Below are 17,624 nucleotides of genomic sequence, written 5' to 3'. Positions count from 1 at the left end.
GCTTGAGGACATCTTTGGAAATGAGAGATCTGATATGATGATACTTAGTGTCCACATGCTTTGTCTTTGAATGAAAAACTGGGTTCTTGGCAAGTTTGATGGTTGACTGGCTATCAATGAATAATGATGTAGCTTCTGCCTGAGAAATGCCCAAGTCTTGCAAAATTCTGCACAACCAAACAATTTCACATGCTGCTTCCCATGCTAAAATGTACTCTGCTTCTGCTGAAGAAGTGGCCACTGTAGCTTGTTTCTTACAACTCCAAGATACTGTTGTTGACCCCATGCTCATTAAATAACCTGATGTTGATGCTCAATCATCAATACTTCCAGCAAAGTTGGCATCGGAATATCCACCAATTACAAAGTTTTTAGTCTTTGTATAAAGAAGACCAAAATCTTTTGTTCCTTGGATATATCGAAGAACTCTTTTGACTGCATTCCAGTTGTTGTCTCGTGGTTCCTACATAAAATGTGAAAGAATATTGACTGCATAAGATAGATCAGGGCGAGTATTTGTCAAATAAATCAAGCTGCCAATCAACTATCTGTAAGTAGTACTGTCCACCTTTTCCCTCCTTTCAAATTTTGAAAGTTTCAAGTTTTGCTCCATGGGGGTGAGAACGGGCTTGCAATCCTGCATGCCAAATCGTTGAAGAACCTCTGCTGCATACTTACTCTGAGAAATGAAAATATGATGTGGACGTTGGAAGACTTCAACTCCAAGATAGTAGTGAAGTAATCCCAAATCTATCATCTTAAAACCTGCATGTAACTCCTTTTCACCTGTGCAATATGATCATCATGGTTGCTAGTAATGATCAAATCATCTACATACATAACAAGAATTACCAGATATTTTCCTTGTTGTCGCACATACAAAGTATCATCAAATTCACTTTGTTGAAAACCAACTTTCTTAAGGTATTCATCCATCTTTGCATACCAAACTCGGGGAGCTTGTTTTAATCCATATAAAGCCTTAATCAATTTGCAGACTTTATGTTCTTGCCCTTCAATTTCAAAACCTGGTGGTTGTGTCATATACACTTCTTCCTGTAAATCCCCATTGAGAAAAGCACTTTTCACATCCATTTGATGAACTTTCCACCCTTTCTGAGCGGCCAATGCAAGTGTTAATCGGATGGTGTTCCACTTAGCTATAAGAGCAAAAGTTTCCTCATAATCAATGCCTTCCTGCTGTGCAAAACCTTTTGCGACAAGTCGTGCTTTATACTTTTCAAGTTCTCCTTTTTTATTATACTTAATTCTGTAAACCCATTTGCATCCTATGGGTTTAACATTTTGTGGACAATCAACAAGTTTCCAAGTGTTGTTATCAATTACTGCTTGATATTCTTCAACCATAGCCTGTTGCCATTCTTTATGTTTTATTGCTTCTTTGTATGTGGAAGGTTCAGTAAAATCATTTGCTATCAAGGCAAAATTGCCTTCACTTCTATGTGACCTTCTGGTGCCTGTTTTATTCTGCTCATCAGGCTTTACATCTTTCAAAAGTTGAACTGCCCATTTTGGTAGTTGATGCTCAGTTGTTTGAGATTCTGAAAAGTCTCCATCATTGTAAAGAGGATTAATATAAACTGATGTTCTTCGTTCAGGTGAAGAGTCTAGAGAATCATTGTTAGAAGAACTGTTGCTGCTTGGAGATGCGGATGAACTGCTAGAAGACCAAGATGATGTTGTTGAAGTAGATGGACTGGATGACTCATCTTCAAAGGAAGGAAAATCAAGTTCATACCAATTTGGTGAAGTTGGTTGACTTTGCATATTTCATTTTCTTCGACTGCCTTTAGTTTCTAACTTTTGAAGAAGTCTTTCGATTTCTTCTGCACTCTTACTCTCTGTTTCATCAAAAATTACATCCCTGCTCACAATAAATTTTTCATTGGTCAAAAGTCGGTACCCTTTCTTCTTATCAGAATAGCCAATCATTGTGCATTTTAAACTTCTTGAGTCAAGCTTAGTTCGTTTTTCTTTCGAAACTAAGGCATAACATACTGATCCAAAAACTCGAAGATGTTTAACTCGAGGTTTGTAACCAAACCAAGCTTCATAAGGTGTGATTCTATATAAAAAAGCAGTGGGAGATCTGTTTCTTAAGTAGACAGTTGTATGTATTGCTTCTGCCCAATATGCTGGACTTAACCTCTTGAAAGTTAACATGGATCTCGCCATTCCTAACAAGGTGCGATTCATTCTTTCAACTACTCCATTTTGCTATGGAGTGTAAACATTAGTAAGATGTCATCTTATGCCATTTTCATTGCAATAAGTTTTGAATTCATTGGAAGTGAATTCTCCCCCATTATCTGTCCTGAGAGTACCTATCTTTTCTTTGACTTCATTTTCAACGAGTTGGCGAAAAATTTTAAACTTCTCAAATGCTTCTGACTTGTTCTTCAAGAAGTAAACCCAAGTCATTCTGCTGAAATCATCAATGAATAGTAAGAAATATTTGCAACCACCAAGGAAGTTTGGAGTGGTCCACAAACATCACTGTGAACTAGTTGTAGCCGCCTATTTGCACGCCATGAACTTGTTGGAAAACTTTCTCGATTTTGTTTTCCATAAATGCAAGCTTCACATTTTGCATTTTCCCTTTTGAAAATGGGAAGTCCTTTAACCATTCCTTGTTTCTGCAATTGAGAAAGACTCTCAAAATTTAAATGTCCATATCTTACATGCCATAGTCTTACAAGTGAAATACTTGTAGTCACTACCCGTGCAAAATCAGAATGCCTTGGAATAACTGTCCCTTTCATCCGTAATAGTTTTCCATCTTCATAACCTGTGATGACAGTGTTCAAGCTTTGTTTGACTGAATTAATCTTGACTAAACCATCTTCCATAATCACCTGATGTCCTGCTTGTCGAATCATGACTAAAGAGAGCAAATTTTTCTTAAAAGTTGGTACACACCATACATTGAAAATCATTTTTCTCCAATGCCAGGGAGAAAAACTTTAACTGCTCCTTTCCCATAAGGAGTATGTTTTGTATCGTCTGCAAGAAAAATGGAATCAAGTTGGCAATCTTGAAAATTCCAAAAAAAATCACGTCGACAAGTCATGTGTTGAGTTGCCTCGGAATCCAAGATCCAAGCATCTTCATAATCACTTCTAGGATGGGATGAAAGTTGTGATGTTGGTGAGGAAGTAAAAACATATTCTGAGTTATCATCATCTTGATCATTTGCAAATTGCGTTGAATGTTGCTGAAACTTGGAAATTTTATTAAGAGAAGTTCGACAATCTTCAGCATAATGTCCAACTTTGTTACATCTTCGACACACAATTTGATTTAAGTCTCTTCCTCTTCCTGAAGATTGTCCTCTGCCTCTGCTTTGACTTCTATTTGGAGATTGTCCTCTACCTTGATTATTATTTCCTTGTCCTTGAAAATTGCCTCTTCCTTGGTTGTTTCCTCTACCTTGAAAATTACTCCTTCCTAAACTGTTGCCTCTATTAAAGTTGTTTCCTCTGCTTTGGCTTCGACCTTGACTTTGTACATTATGTGTTGCTTGATTCTGATTGAAATTCCCTCTGCCTCTGCCTCGAGAACTATCTGCTGATGATTTACTAGTGTTGGCTTCTATGAAAAAAACATCTTCACCAACTTTCTTCTTCTTCCCAAAGCTTTTATCATGTTGGGTCAAAATTTCGCAGAGCTTATCAAACTTTAGTTTTTCTAATTTCCCAGTTAATTGTAGAGTCTCCAAAAAATGCGTGTAGGAAGAAGGAAGTCCAGCAATTACAATTATGACCATAAAGCTATCATCTATTGCTGGAAAACCAGCATTAATGATTTCCTGCCTAATATTCTTAAGTCTTGAGATATATTCAAGAACATCACCTCCTTCAGTCAATTTTTGTTTCAATAATTTTAATTGTAGATCAACTTTCTTTGATTCAGGCTGAGTATCAAAGAGGTCTTTAAAAATTTTCAAAGCAGACCATGCATCTGTAGCATTTTCTATATGGACATACATTTCATCATTGACAAAAGATTTAATAAGAGCTAAGGCTTTGGCATTCTTAACTTCCCATTTTGCTAGTGCAGCTGCATCTGTGAGTTTATTTGGCTTAATATCTCCATCACATATACCTTGCCATAATTCATTGTAAATGAGAGTGCTTTCGATGAGGCGGTGCCATGTTTTATAGGATTTTGTACCTTCAAGTTTGTCGAAATCAGAAAACAAATTAATCAGCTTTGATATTGTAGTGTTGAAGCTTCGCACCAAGAATCAAAACAAAAATGTCAAGATGGGCAACACAACATGCAACACAACGCAATAAAAAACGATCTATCGGGGCTTGACCTTAACCCTCGTATAGTCGTTGAAACAAGAGAAAAGTGATTGAGCTTTGCACTTGGCTCTAGTCAATTTCTCAAAAATTACAAGGTAACTTCCAAAATTTGATTTTTACAACGATGCTCTTGCAAAACTTGGTAAAAAAAAGTTACCCCCCCTGAAGGTAAAATTACTTTGAGTTACACTTATCCCTTCAAAAAATTACAATTAAAATCCCCTTATTACTCCAAAAATTTACAAATCACATTATTACTCCAAAAACAATAAATTCCCAAAATTAAAAAATCACCAGATCTCTCCAAAATACAATATTCCTTATTTCTGCACAAAATATACAAATTTGATTACAACAAAAAGCAAGAAGAAAGACATTTTAGAGGAGTCATTACTTTGGAGGAGCGATCGAATTTTGCTTTACACTTGTTGAACTTGTCTGCTGCCTGGAGTAGACAGTGGTTTGTCTGAGCTTCGAGGAGGCTTTAGTGCACAATTCTGAAATCAATATTTAAAAATAAAAGGTACTTTACTTTTGGTCAAAGCTGCAAAAAATGATTTTGAAGTACAGTTTCTAACATTTATTCAAAGTCTGAGCCTTCATCAAAATATACCAAGACTATATATCTTCCAAATATAATTTATTTTATAAACTATCATTTCTCCTTTTGTTGTTTCGTCCCATCAACATTATATTTATTTTCTATCAATAAAGTCACTTTCACCATAACTCTTTTTAAATCCGTTCTTTAGTTTACACGAAGGTTCAATTAATCTGAAGTCTCAAAACTATGTCATTTCAGAATAATCCAGGCGGAACATGTTGCAGAGATATGAACAATTGGAGCTCCGAATTGCCCTCTCTCGCAAATGCAATTATGCGGAAGCATGCAAGGAATTGGCCGTAATCTTGAGAGGGGGATACAGCAAGGTGCCGAAGAATTTGCAAGCGCTATTGTTTCAAGATACTCTTGCTACATTCAGTCTTCTATCTGAAGTGGGTTCAAGTCAAGGGATTTCAGCTACGAACCTGTTACTTCAAGTAGCGGAAGCTTCTCTACCAAAGCAGAAAAAGGCGTTAGTTGATACTGAGTTCAAACATGCTGCAGTTGCATTGCTAAATGCCCGCGTTATAATTTCCCACAGAAACAACAAATATCATCGAAAGTGCGGCTCGGTTCTGAAAATCAGCTATCTGGGTCTCCTAAGTTACTGCTCAAAACTACGTGAGAGTTTAGGCGAGGTATAGTCATAGACAGAGAACTGAAAACTGGGTGGAATTGGGCCAAATCAGGTTCAAATTGGACCAAATCAGGGTTAAATCGAAAGATTTCTACGTCTATTTCTACAGCCTTGAAGCGGGGATCGAGCTCTCCACGCTCTGACCAGGAATCGAAGGAAATGGTCTGAAATGTGATCTTTAAATGGGTCAGGCATTCAATTTGATAGTACACGGTGGCAGCAGTAATTCTTACAATTGATTTTCAGATTTAAAAAAATAAAATCACTAAAATAATAAAATTTCTTTTCTTTTAAACATAAAATTGGACAAATTCATCCCAATCATTCGCTGATCAATTCAATGGAGTTTTCCAAAAACTTGTAGAGCTGGAATCTCCTCCTCAAATCCACTGCAGCATTACTGGAGCTCTGATACCACAATAATGGCAAAAGTGTCCTCAGACACGTAATTTTATTAATCAAAAAACAAAAAAACAATTACATATTTGATTTTGCAAGAGTTTACACCCGAACAACCAAACACTCTTGCAATGAGCTTTTTATAGGCTCAATGTCCTAATTACCTCTAATTATGGATCACTTATTAAATAACAAGTGTCCATTTACAATAAATGCTATTCAAAACAACTAGCTAACAAATCTCCTAAAATAGAGCCTAAGATACGACACATTTGGAGAGTCATATCTTGTTACAACAATATACTAATTCTAAATGTCTCCATTAAATAATTAAACATTCTAGAATAATAATTATTAATTTAATATCTTAAATTGATAATTATTTTATTCCAACTTTATAACCTATGATAAAATTTTATTTTTGGATCATCTAACAAAAAAACACTCCAAGGTATACTCATTTGTTGATCGAGTCCCAACATCCTAGGCCTGTTACAGACTCAAAACTCATCATTACTAGTATCACTTATTACAATTCCCGTAGGCTGTAGAATCTGGGTACAAGAAAGATGATGAGAAGATAGAAGTAGAGTTAAAAAACTTTGTTGACTGATGATATCTGATGGTACAAGTGTCCTCTGGATCATCCTTGGGCATGGAGTTTTCCTGTAATCATCAGGTGCCACTCCAGTGGTCAACAGCTCCTAATCCTAGTTGATCATCCCTAACACCTATTCCTTTCCATTTTCTTCCCTAACCCTAGAAGGTCTCCTAGGGCCTAGTGCGAAATGCATTAGGGTGGTCATCTTGAAGAGTGAGTTGGCAAGCTACTGCGTTGGGGTTTCCTCTAAGTGTCCTCAAAATTGGAAGCAAATCCCATGGCTAGATTTGGAGAAACCTTGAGCCCTGGCTCCAACATCATTTATGTCCTTGGGCTTTCTTGGTTAGAGGCGTTCCTAGGGTCATTTCATCTCAAAAACTCATTGAAAGTTAATCATTCCTTGACCTATCTTATTCTTGCTTGACCTAAGGTATCTTATTCCTCTTTTGATTTTGCAAACCCTAGGCCTTGCTTGGATCCCCTAGGTCTCTCTTGTGGTCCCAAGTCTTTATATGATCGCTATCTCACAAAACCCTAGAGAGGTCCTTTTATTCCCTTAGGAAGCCTTGATCTAGGTGTATCCCTTGTATTGAGTATCCCTTTCTCCTAGGTCTAGGCCTTCTCATAAACCTTTCTTGGATAGCCATTATCTGAGTCTCTCCCTTGAATGGGCTTTGGAAATCACACTATACCTAGACATTGATCCTATCATTCTAGTGATTTCCTTCATACCGAGACTCCTCCCATCGGTGAAAGTCTGTAAAGAGCAAGGGACATTGACCAAGGTGACATTGGGTCCTCGTCCCATTGGTGTCATTAGGTCTAGTAGTTGTCCCTTCGGTACCCCTCCTAGGACCCCTGTTAGATTGTGTGGCAACAAGGCCGCAAGGTTAACTACGAGGGCCAGGATTGTAGGGAGGCTGTCCACAGGTGCAACTGTGCAGGCTGAGAAGGAACCACAGCTAGGACAGGCTGAACAAAAGTTGAAACAGCAAACCAAACGATTGGTAAAGAAAGCTAAAGAGCTGGCTACAAGGGACAGCAGGCCAGCTGTGAAGGAAAGCAAAGGACAGCAGAGAACCGTGGGCTAAAGTAGCATGCCCAAGTATGTAAATTACTGTTTGATGATTTAAGGAGGGCAAAGGACTGTCACAGTGTTATGTTTTGGGCAGGAAAGGCTTAGAGGAGAAAGCCTCAGCCCTAGGGTTTTGGTCAAAGGATAGACTTTGTATTTGGCATTTGGAAAGGGATATAAAGGGCCATTATCTCTGGTAAAGGAGCCTTGTGATATGCTTATCAATGGACTGATAAGAAACAAGTTTGGGCAGTAAACTCTTGTGTACTATCATTGATCTCAGTGTTGTTATATTCTGCTGTGCAAATTGTTTTGAAGTTAGGCACTGCTAGTGTGTTTATGTTTCTAGTTAAGACATAGACCAGACATGGGGTGCATGGTTTTCTAACAAGAGAAACATAGGACCGCAGTCACCTAGGGCTTGAAAATTTACATATTTCCTATAGGCTATAGATCAAATGAATGGTTAGCCTTCAAAAGAAAAGATAGCTGCATTAGACCAAAGTGGATACACAGAATCACAGATAACAAATCTCCAATATTGTATGCAGTATGGCTTGCCACTTCACTCAACTAAAGCAATGGCAGTGAAAACTTAAATCATAAGTGATAAATATAATTTTGTTAAAAGAATTAAGAGACGTCTTGGCATAGAAACGGACCCTTGATTGCACTGAATACTATTAATTCATCAATAAGCTTTTGACGAGCTACGTCGAGTCTTCCTTTAGAAAAATGTTTCTTCAACTTGGGCCAATAACCACATACATTATATCCATCTACAAGTAGAACAGGAACTGCCAGATCAAATCCCTGATTTGTACTGTATGCCATTAATGAACACCAATTTACAGTTAGAAAACACAGCAGCAAAAAATGCCAGTAATGCTCCTATATACACCACACCATTAACTGCTAAATATTATATTTGATTAGTTTGAAGAAACATAAAAACATTTTTCTGTATCTACAAATATTATCTAAGAGTGAGATTCCCGTTACGGTATTCTCACTGGTAAAGTGTCGTAGTAGGATCCTCATATAGTTCATCATCACTTGGAAGCTCTTCCTTCTTTTTTATCTTCCTACGATATCGAGTAAGAGGCTTTGGACTCCCTGAACTCTCCCGCTGGAATTCCTGTAACCGTTTATAGCAAGCCAACAGACATTTATTAAATTATTATAACTAGGATGCTTGATAAGCAAATGCAAGATGTTGCTCTAAATAACTCATCAGTTTTGTATACTCAAATGCCTACAAAATTACATAGTTTTATGCAAACCTTTAGCAGCTTTAGAAATTGCAAGTTTTGCTTCACATTTGACGTGATTCGTGGAGGTTTTGCATCTGTATCCTGAAAACAAAATGCAAAAGTTAGAAGGTCTAGGATTTCCTGAAATGTTAGAATTATGGTACAACAAAATGTAATAAATGCTATTGGCCAAGAAAATTTATCATACAAAAAATCTATATATAAGACTTCAATCAAGATTGTGTATAATAATAACATATTTGAGGCCGTATAAGAATGGGATAGTCAGCTTAACATTAACAAATTATTGTCCTTAGCCTGTTTATTTCTACTATCAAAAATATATATTACATACATGCAATATAAACCTACCAGGTGAAAGAATCACCCTCTATCACTTTCCCTTTTTCATTTTGGAAACTAAAGGGATTTTATATTTCATTCATTCTCACTATAAGCACTTGGTCTCATATTGGGGGGCACAGAAATAAAGCTTCAACATCTGCAGGGTTAAACATCTTCTTTTACCTTCCTGCCGATAGAATTGGCACTTAAAAAAGAAAAACAAATTACCTGACATGCAAAAAGCATAATAAACAATCATTCATGTCAATAAATAAATAGCAGAGGCCAACAAGACCAGTGAGTACAATTGTGTTCAAAATACAAGGTACAAAATATTCAGCGCATAGTGTGTGTCTAGACTCTAGAGTAGGTGTGCTAGAAGTCAGGCTCAATAGCAAATAGCATGTCCTTTGTATATAGCTAAGATGTAAACAAAAGCCTTAGAAAATAAATTTATACCCTACCTACTAAGATTATACGAGAAAAAAGAATCAAATTATTATAATGGTAATCTTTTTATGTTGAAGTGTTGCCACTTATTCTTTACAACAATAATGTCACTCCTTTGGTATTAGTTTGGCCAGAGTCCTATATGAAATTACTTGCATTGACATCTGCTGTTAAAGTCTTCCAATACTACTTGTTATGGATCAAACTCCCATCCGTTGAAATACAAACTTAATATATGGGTAGAAGAAGATACAATAGCATGCCACACAACATACTTAATTCTATGACTAATTGATGACACGGAAGCTCTACTGGATACCTTCAAAGATGAAGCAAAATATGGTCCACCATAGCTGACACTCACATGGCTCAAACATTGCTTGATATTCTGTCATCTTTCTCTGTGTGGCAATAACTCACATGGCCATGACTCACACATATATTTCTCCACCAACTTATATAAATATCCTCACTGATCAAATAGAACTGACTAAGTGCTATAGCTGCCAACTTAAACTTGTCGAGACCTGTTACCGCTCGATCTAGCAGGGGTCCTAGGAGGGGTTCCAAAGGGGCAACTAGTAGACCAAGTGGCAACAATGGAACAAAGACCCACTGTAACCTCAGCCAATGTCCCCTGCTCTTTATGGGCTTTCAACGATGGGAGGAGTCCCAGTATAAGGGAAATCACTATGAATGGTATATCAATGATGGAGGGATAGTGATTTCAAGAGCCCATTCATAGGAAAGGCTCAGATGATAGGACTTACTTGCTCAAGAAGCAAGGTACAGCGCTCTCCAAGAAAGGTTTAAGGGGAAGCCTAGACCTAAGAATTAGAGATATTCATAATAAGGGATGCCCTAGACCTAAGATCCTTAAGGGAAGAGGGTTTCTAAAGTGGTCTTGTAAAATAGAAATGATGAAGGTGCGAGACCACAAAGAAGCCCAAGTGGCCCTGTTTTTGTAAAAATTTTCTCTTTTCTCTCATTTCTCTCATATAGTTAAATGCCCTTTCCCATATCCATACATTCAACAAGCTGGAAAAATAAATTTTGCTGAAAATACAAATTCGGGAAATTTTACAGAATGCTGGAAAATGCAGAAATAAAAAATCAGCAGGTACAAACAACCATTTAACACATTTAAACACAGTGATTTTTGGTCAAGGTGACCCTGGAAAAACCCCCTACAACTCTTGGGGAAAACCAGCTCGAAAGCTCTTTCTTATTTCTGGAAAATGCTTATTTTTCACAGTGAGAAATATTCAGCAAAAAAATCAGCAAGCAAATTTTACAACTTATCTCGTTTTCTGTGCCTCACAGCCAACTGGAAAAACTAGCAACAGCAAAACAGAACAGCAATAAATGTTGTACGGCCTCCTCGATTTTTGTGCCAAATTTGTTGTACGACCTCCTCGATTTTTGTGCCCAACTGCTGTATGGTTTTCCTAGAAAATCGTGCCCAACTTGTTGTACGGTTTTCCTAGAAAATCGTGCCCAACTGCTGTACGGCCTCCACAAATAAACTGTTGTACGGATTTCTAGAAAATCGTGCCAAATATCTACCTTTCACTGTGTGCTCACTCAGCTGTACGGATTTGCTAAACTGCTGCCTTGGAATGTGTGCCAAGCTACTGCCTCCTTCTCCTCCCTGTCCAGAAATCTCCCTTGCTCTTTTGCTCTCTCTCTCTCAATCTGCTCAGGAAAGAATGAATGACCTTTTTCTCCTTTTCCTCCTTTAATCTAACCCTAAGTGACTTTTGGGTGATCCCTAAATCCAATGGCTGAAATAGATTGAGATCTAGGGTTTTATTTTTTTATTCACCCCACTTTAATAAAGACCCACTCAGTCATTTATTTCCAAAGTCACTTTTCCCTTCTAATTTTACATTGACTCTATTAAAATCACTTTAAAATTAGACTTTAGTAACTTTATCACTTAAAGTCACTTTTAAATTAGATTTGACTTTATAATAATTATAAAGTCAATTTACGAGAAAAATTAAATTCTTTTGGACACTTTTCCCTAGGCCAAAGATCAAAGCCTGAGGGAACCACCTGTCCTCCGGTACCAAATTTCAACAGTTTTCGCTCAGATTGTACAAGCACCACGACAATGGCTCAGGGCGGGGGTTGTCACTATGATCCCCGCCCACTCCATTCTAGTTGTCCCTCAACAGCAAGCTATGGGGGGTAGTCCCTATGGAAATGAGATGATGAAAAGCAAGTTGGGAACCAACTTGCCGGAAGACACAGTTGAGTGGCCTAGCTACTTGGTAAAAATTTAGCAAGATTAAAGATTCGATTAAATTTAGAATTGAGACCAGTGCCTTATGGAGTCAAAGTTCTTGCTTATTATAAATTATGATCAAGTAACCGGATGGACAACTACTACATAAATGAATTACTAACCTATATGAAATGCAAATCCTAAAATTTAAGTATAATGCAAAGATCTTGGTTAATTTTAGATTATATGCCTAATCTAAATGGAAACTTTCCTTTAACTGTTTTGAGAAAAAATCTTCAGAGTAAGTTGTGGGATGGAAACCAACGGGAAGCAAGCAAAGGCTTGATTAACAATACCTCCCCCTGTGTTCCAACCACCCAATGCCTCCGGCGATATAAAGACTGTGGCTCTGATGACTGCAAGGTCACTATGTTAACCACCAAAAAGAGTTGAATCCCTCAAACTAATTAAGAAAGGATTGTCCTAAGAATCTATCAACCAAGTTTATGCTTGGAGGTAAGTTATTAAGCAACTACACTTAGGATGAAATGCAAGATTATGAGTGAGTCTTAATTTAAGATTTGTTTATGTGATTCAAGTACTTGAACCTGATTATCTTATAACGAGAGTACTTTAACAATTTATTGGAACAATCTTAAACAAGACCAAGTGCTCAATGATAAAAGTGCCAACAATAGACAAAAGATTCTTTAATCAATAATTAACCAATGAGATGCCAATAATAATGCTCTTAGAGAATGATAACAACTAAAGAACTTGAAGCACTTATCCACTTACCAATTAGCCAATGATGCAAAATGCCAATCACAATTCCTCAAGATGCTCCAATTATGATCCTATGTTAATATCACAATGTCAATTAGATTTCCAATGCCCAAAGATTAGAGTGCTTTAGTGAGTGAGCTTATTAGATGTGAATTCTGAACTTTATGGCATATAAACTCACAAGGAAAACACAATGTTAGCTACTTCCACAAAATCAATACTAGCAATAAGAATGTAAAACTATGAAAACACACATGCAATTTATGTTCTAATGACCCTTTAATGAGCAATAAGTCACTGATATGACAGCAGTAAGCAGGCTTGCCTCGGATGCTAATTTCAAGATGCATATGCTTGCCCAATGTAAGAAAGAGAAATCCAACTATCAAACCAACTTTTCCAACTCAACAATTTAGATGTATTCAGCATTCTTATGATGAGTTTACCACAGTTATATCAGATCTGAAATGTTTATTACGGCAATAGGAAAAGATGTAAACAGTGAACTATCTATTCTACAACAAGTGCCAAAATATGCCCAAAAACTTAGAGATAACTTGCCAAAATGAAAAATATCATTTTTTGGTCCCTTTACGTGTGTTATTCAAAAAATATCAGATTTGATTCAGTGATTATGCAGAAAAATTCCAGCAAGCAAAAATGTAGATCTAAGCTAGATCTTCAATGCCCAAGTGGTCAAAAATTTAGGAAAATTTTATTTTGTAATTTTGGCGTTTTTGACCAATTATATATGTTTTTGGGGAACTTATATCAATGTTATGAATCAAAATTTACAGTTGTAACAAAACAAAAATAAAATGAGGGTTTAAAGAGCAAACCCTAAGCCGAAGGCCTTGTAGATTACTTGCCCAACTTTGCCAAAATTTTCAAATGCTCTTGCAATCTAAAAACACCAACTTTGAGCAACCTTCTCCTGAAAAACCACGAAGTATTCAGTACCAAAAATTCAGAGGTCAAACTAGGGCTAGAACGGAGACAAGGGCAAGGGAAAAGAGGCCAAAGAGGATCACAAAATAAGGAAGGAGGCCAAGAAAGGCTAGCGGCTCAAGGAGGAGGCCAAAAGAGGAGGGAGAAAGCCCAAAAGGCTTGACTCAGGAAGGAGGAAACTCTCTTAGGGCTTTCGGCTAGGGTTAGACAGTTAAAAAGCCCACGGCTAGCCCTAAGGGCAATCATCTAAGGCTTAGGAGGGGAGCTGAATGGCTTAGGGCCCACGGCTAGGCCTAAAAAGGCCTATATCCCTGAAACATGTTGATTTGGGGTGGCATCAGATGTGCTCTAGCCATGAAAATTGGTGGAGAGGCTAAAGCACATGAGATATCCAAGACCCAGAAATGGTTTGGACAAATTGTACCCGGTTTGGGAGATATTAAAATAATTAATATTTTTAATGGAGTTCCTAAGTCTAAACTTAGGAAAAATAAAATATTAATAGGTATTAATATAAAATTGGGTTAGAAGGTTCTGAAAGTCATGGATCAAACCAAATCTAATCTTAGCCGCTGATTAGAGATTTAATCTCGGTCGTTGAAGAACCAACAAGAAAAGTATAAAAAGAGGCTTGAGGGTCAGTTGCAGAACACACCAATGTGATCAGTCATTCATGTTGCTAGAGCGGGGTTGCTAAGCAAAGTTGAAACAATGATTAGCAGCAAGGGGCAGTGAGTACCCCGCTCTAGAGAATAGAATGATTGATCATCTGGTGTGCTCTCCAAGTGACCCTCAAGCCTCCTTATACTTTTCTTGTTGACATCTCAATGGCCGAGATTAAGTCCCTAATCAATGGCTAGGATTAGATCTAGCTTGATCCATGTCTTTTGGACCACTCTAACATAGATTCATATTAATACACATTAATATTTTATTTTCCCTAAGTTTAGACTTAGGGACTCCATTAAAAATATTAATTATTTTAATATCTCCTGATCTGTTTAGAATTTGCCCAAACCCTTTCTGGGTATTGGAGATCTCATGTGCCCCAAGCTCTCCACCAAATTTCGTGGCTAAAGCACATCCGATGCTACCCCAAATCAACATGGAACACTTAGTTTCAGCATATACTATTGATTTGAAGTAGCATCAGATGTGCTCTAGCCATGAAAATTGGTGGAGAGGCTAGAGCACATGAGATTTCCAAGACCCAGAAAAGGTTTGGGCAGATTCTAAACAGTTTGGGAGATATTAAAATAATTAATATTTGTAATGGAGTTCCTAAGTCTAAACTTAGGAAAAATAAAATATTAATGGGTATTAATATAAAACTGGGTTAGAAGGTTCCAAAAGTCATGGATCAAGCCAAATCTAATCTTAGTCATTGATTAGAGATTTAATCTCGATCATTGATGGACCAATGAGAAAATTATAAGAGGAGGCTTGAGGGTCAGTTGGAAAAGACACCAAAGTGATTAGTCATTCATTTTGCTAGAGCGGGGTTGCTAAGCAAAAGTGAATCAGTGATCAACAGTGAGGGTCAGTGAATACATTACAGAGAGGCAGAGTTAGTACCAGAGAGACGGTGCAGAGCCTGGAGAGGTTGACACAGAGGCAACTGGGTGCTACGCAGAGGCAGTTGGGTGCTACGCAAAGGCAGTTGGGAGTTGCGCAGAGCCAGAAGAGGCCAGCGTGGGTGACACAGAGGGTCTAAGGGCTAAGAGGCAGCGCATGGAGGATTTTCGTGGGGCAGACTGGGTGCTGGTGAGCCAGATAGGGTGACGCAATCCCTATCAGAATGACGCAGAGCAATGGAAGCTGCAATTATTGTTGTGGAATCGTTCATCAAGTGATTAATCAGCTGGAATATCTGTCTCCGGGGAGAGGTACTACTACCGAGGGCATTCTCTGTTGGGTGAGCCATTTCTGGCAGCCTTGTTGAATTCTGAAAACTGCATAATAATAAAACCCTCTAAATAGTTGCATCGATTTTCCCGCATTGGGTTTTTCCAGGGACATTGGTCCAAAAATAACAGTGTCACTTGTGTGTTTGTTTTCTTTCAGTTGATGACCTGTAGATGTTGATACTGTACTTGTGTTTATTTTCAGTATTTACATGGTAAATAACTTGTTAAGTAATTAAACAAGTAGGAGAAATAAACCAAATAGTACGGGAAGAATTTCTAACAGGTTAGACTTACAAATTCCAACATATACAGCTTCAGTTTCTTTTCAAATGGAAAGTCCATGCCTAATTATTCTTGACAGCACCAACTACTTCCAATGGCTATCCTACATAATGGATTTACTTAGAAGTAAAGGTTTTTATAGAATAGCCTTAGGCCAAGAGTCTAAACCTCAAGATGAAGATAAGCAAGCCAAATGGGAAAATAAGCAAGATCGAACATGTGGGTTGATAGGGATGTCTATTTCTCCAGACCTTAGATTCCATGTCGCAGAAATTGATATCCCCAATGAAGCAATGAAAAATCTCAATAAAGTTTTTGAAATTAAAAATGAAATTATATCCCATCAACTTGAAAATGAGTTGCTTACGTTGGACCCCAATCATTTTTCTTCCATTGAAGATTTTTTGTCCAAGTTCAAGACCCTTAGACTTCTCTTGGAAGGTGTTAAGGTTAAGAAAGAAGATGGTAGCTTTATTTATTCCATTCTTACTAAATTAGGACCAGCCTACTCTGTGTTTGTTTCCACCTTCCATTCTACTAGAGAAACCTTTATTTCTCAAGGAAAAAACTACAAGTCCCCCTCTTTGATGCCTTTTGTGATTCTTTAATAAGAGAACAAGAAAACTCTTACATCTTGGTCTTCTTGACACTGGAAACTCTTCTAAGAAAGCCTTAGCAGCCCAGTAGCAACCAAGTTCAAAGAATCCTAAGAAGCAGCATCCTAAAAAGAATGGTCCTAAACCAAATAAAGATCCCAAGCCATTTCAGTCTCAAAATGAAAAATCAACTCAACAAAATGATAAGGCAACTAAAAACAAAGGGAAGAAGACTGATAGACATTGCAACTTTCGTAATTGTGATGGCCACTTAGAATCCAAATTCTTTAAGAAGATGGAAGCCTTGGAAGCAGCAATGAAGAAGCATAACATCCATTTGGAGCACTCTTGAACTTCAACTTCATCTTCAGGCATAGCACTTTCTGCATGTGGTTGTCAAGCATCTCGGTCTGGTTATGCACTAAATGTATCTGCTTCTTCTCATTCTCATGAGTGGCTCATTGATTCTGTTGCTTCTTATCACATGGCCAAAAATAAAGCCATGTTTTCTTCTTTAAATGATTGTTACACCAAAAATATATGTTGGTGATGATAGATCTCTTAGTGTTGCAAGGACTAAAACTATTCATCTAGACAATGGTCAATTTAATGATGTATTATGTGTTCCTATCTTATCCTGCAACCTTCTATCTGTATATCAGATAACTCATTCAGGAGAGGGTAAAACCGTCGAATTTTCACCTCATGATGTTGTAATTAAGGACCTAAGAGATCCTAGACAGATTTTAGCTACTAGCATTGTTGATGATTCTACAGGGTTGTATAAGGTTTACAACTTTGGGTCATCAACTCTTCCCTCGGTATTTGTTGCTCATAATGATGAAGCGAGTAAACTTTGGCATGAGCGATTTGGTCACTTAAACTATCGCTCCCTTCAAAATCTATGAAAAAAACTATGGTGACAGGTCTTCCTATGGTATCTTGCAGAGATGGTGTTTGTTTCGGATGTGTACTCGGAAAACATCATTGGGATAGTTTTGAAAAACGTGCCTCTTGGCACACCTCAGACCCCTTACAGCTTGTGCATAGTGATTTTTGTGGTCCAATTCCAGTTGTTCCATTCTCTGGATGCAAGTATTTCTTAACTTTCATTAATGATTTCTCCAGACACACTTGGGTATACTTCTTAAAACTCAAGAGTGAAGTCTTTAACATGTTC

The 17,624-nt window shown here is 37.4% G+C and overlaps 1 protein-coding gene across 4 annotated transcripts in view; it reads right to left on the bottom strand.

Annotated features, from left to right (window-relative positions):
• LOC149185300 (yacP-like NYN domain protein) overlaps positions 1–17,624 on the bottom strand; it is a 394,333-nt gene that overhangs the window by 359,151 nt on the left and 17,558 nt on the right. For all 4 annotated transcript variants that reach the window (XR_016257373.1, XM_089417893.1, XM_089417894.1 and 1 more), the window contains exons 3-5: positions 8,931–9,002; positions 8,661–8,785; positions 8,310–8,470 (exon numbers count right to left, since the gene is read on the bottom strand). Coding sequence is in view for 3 of the 4 variants with exons in the window: in XM_089417893.1 (XP_089274019.1) it covers positions 8,310–8,470; positions 8,661–8,785; positions 8,931–9,002 (358 nt within the window). In the remaining variant the exon portion in view is untranslated. The remainder of the gene's footprint in view (positions 1–8,309; positions 8,471–8,660; positions 8,786–8,930; positions 9,003–17,624) is intronic.

This window comes from Pinus tabuliformis, chromosome 3_2, assembly GCF_031772625.1.
Source record: "Pinus tabuliformis cultivar Carrire ecotype Pingquan chromosome 3_2, CPIR1, whole genome shotgun sequence".
Lineage (NCBI taxonomy): Eukaryota > Viridiplantae > Streptophyta > Pinopsida > Pinales > Pinaceae > Pinus > Pinus tabuliformis.
The sequence above is the reverse complement of the archived record's forward strand: the minus strand, read 5'-3'. Positions and strand labels throughout refer to the sequence as shown.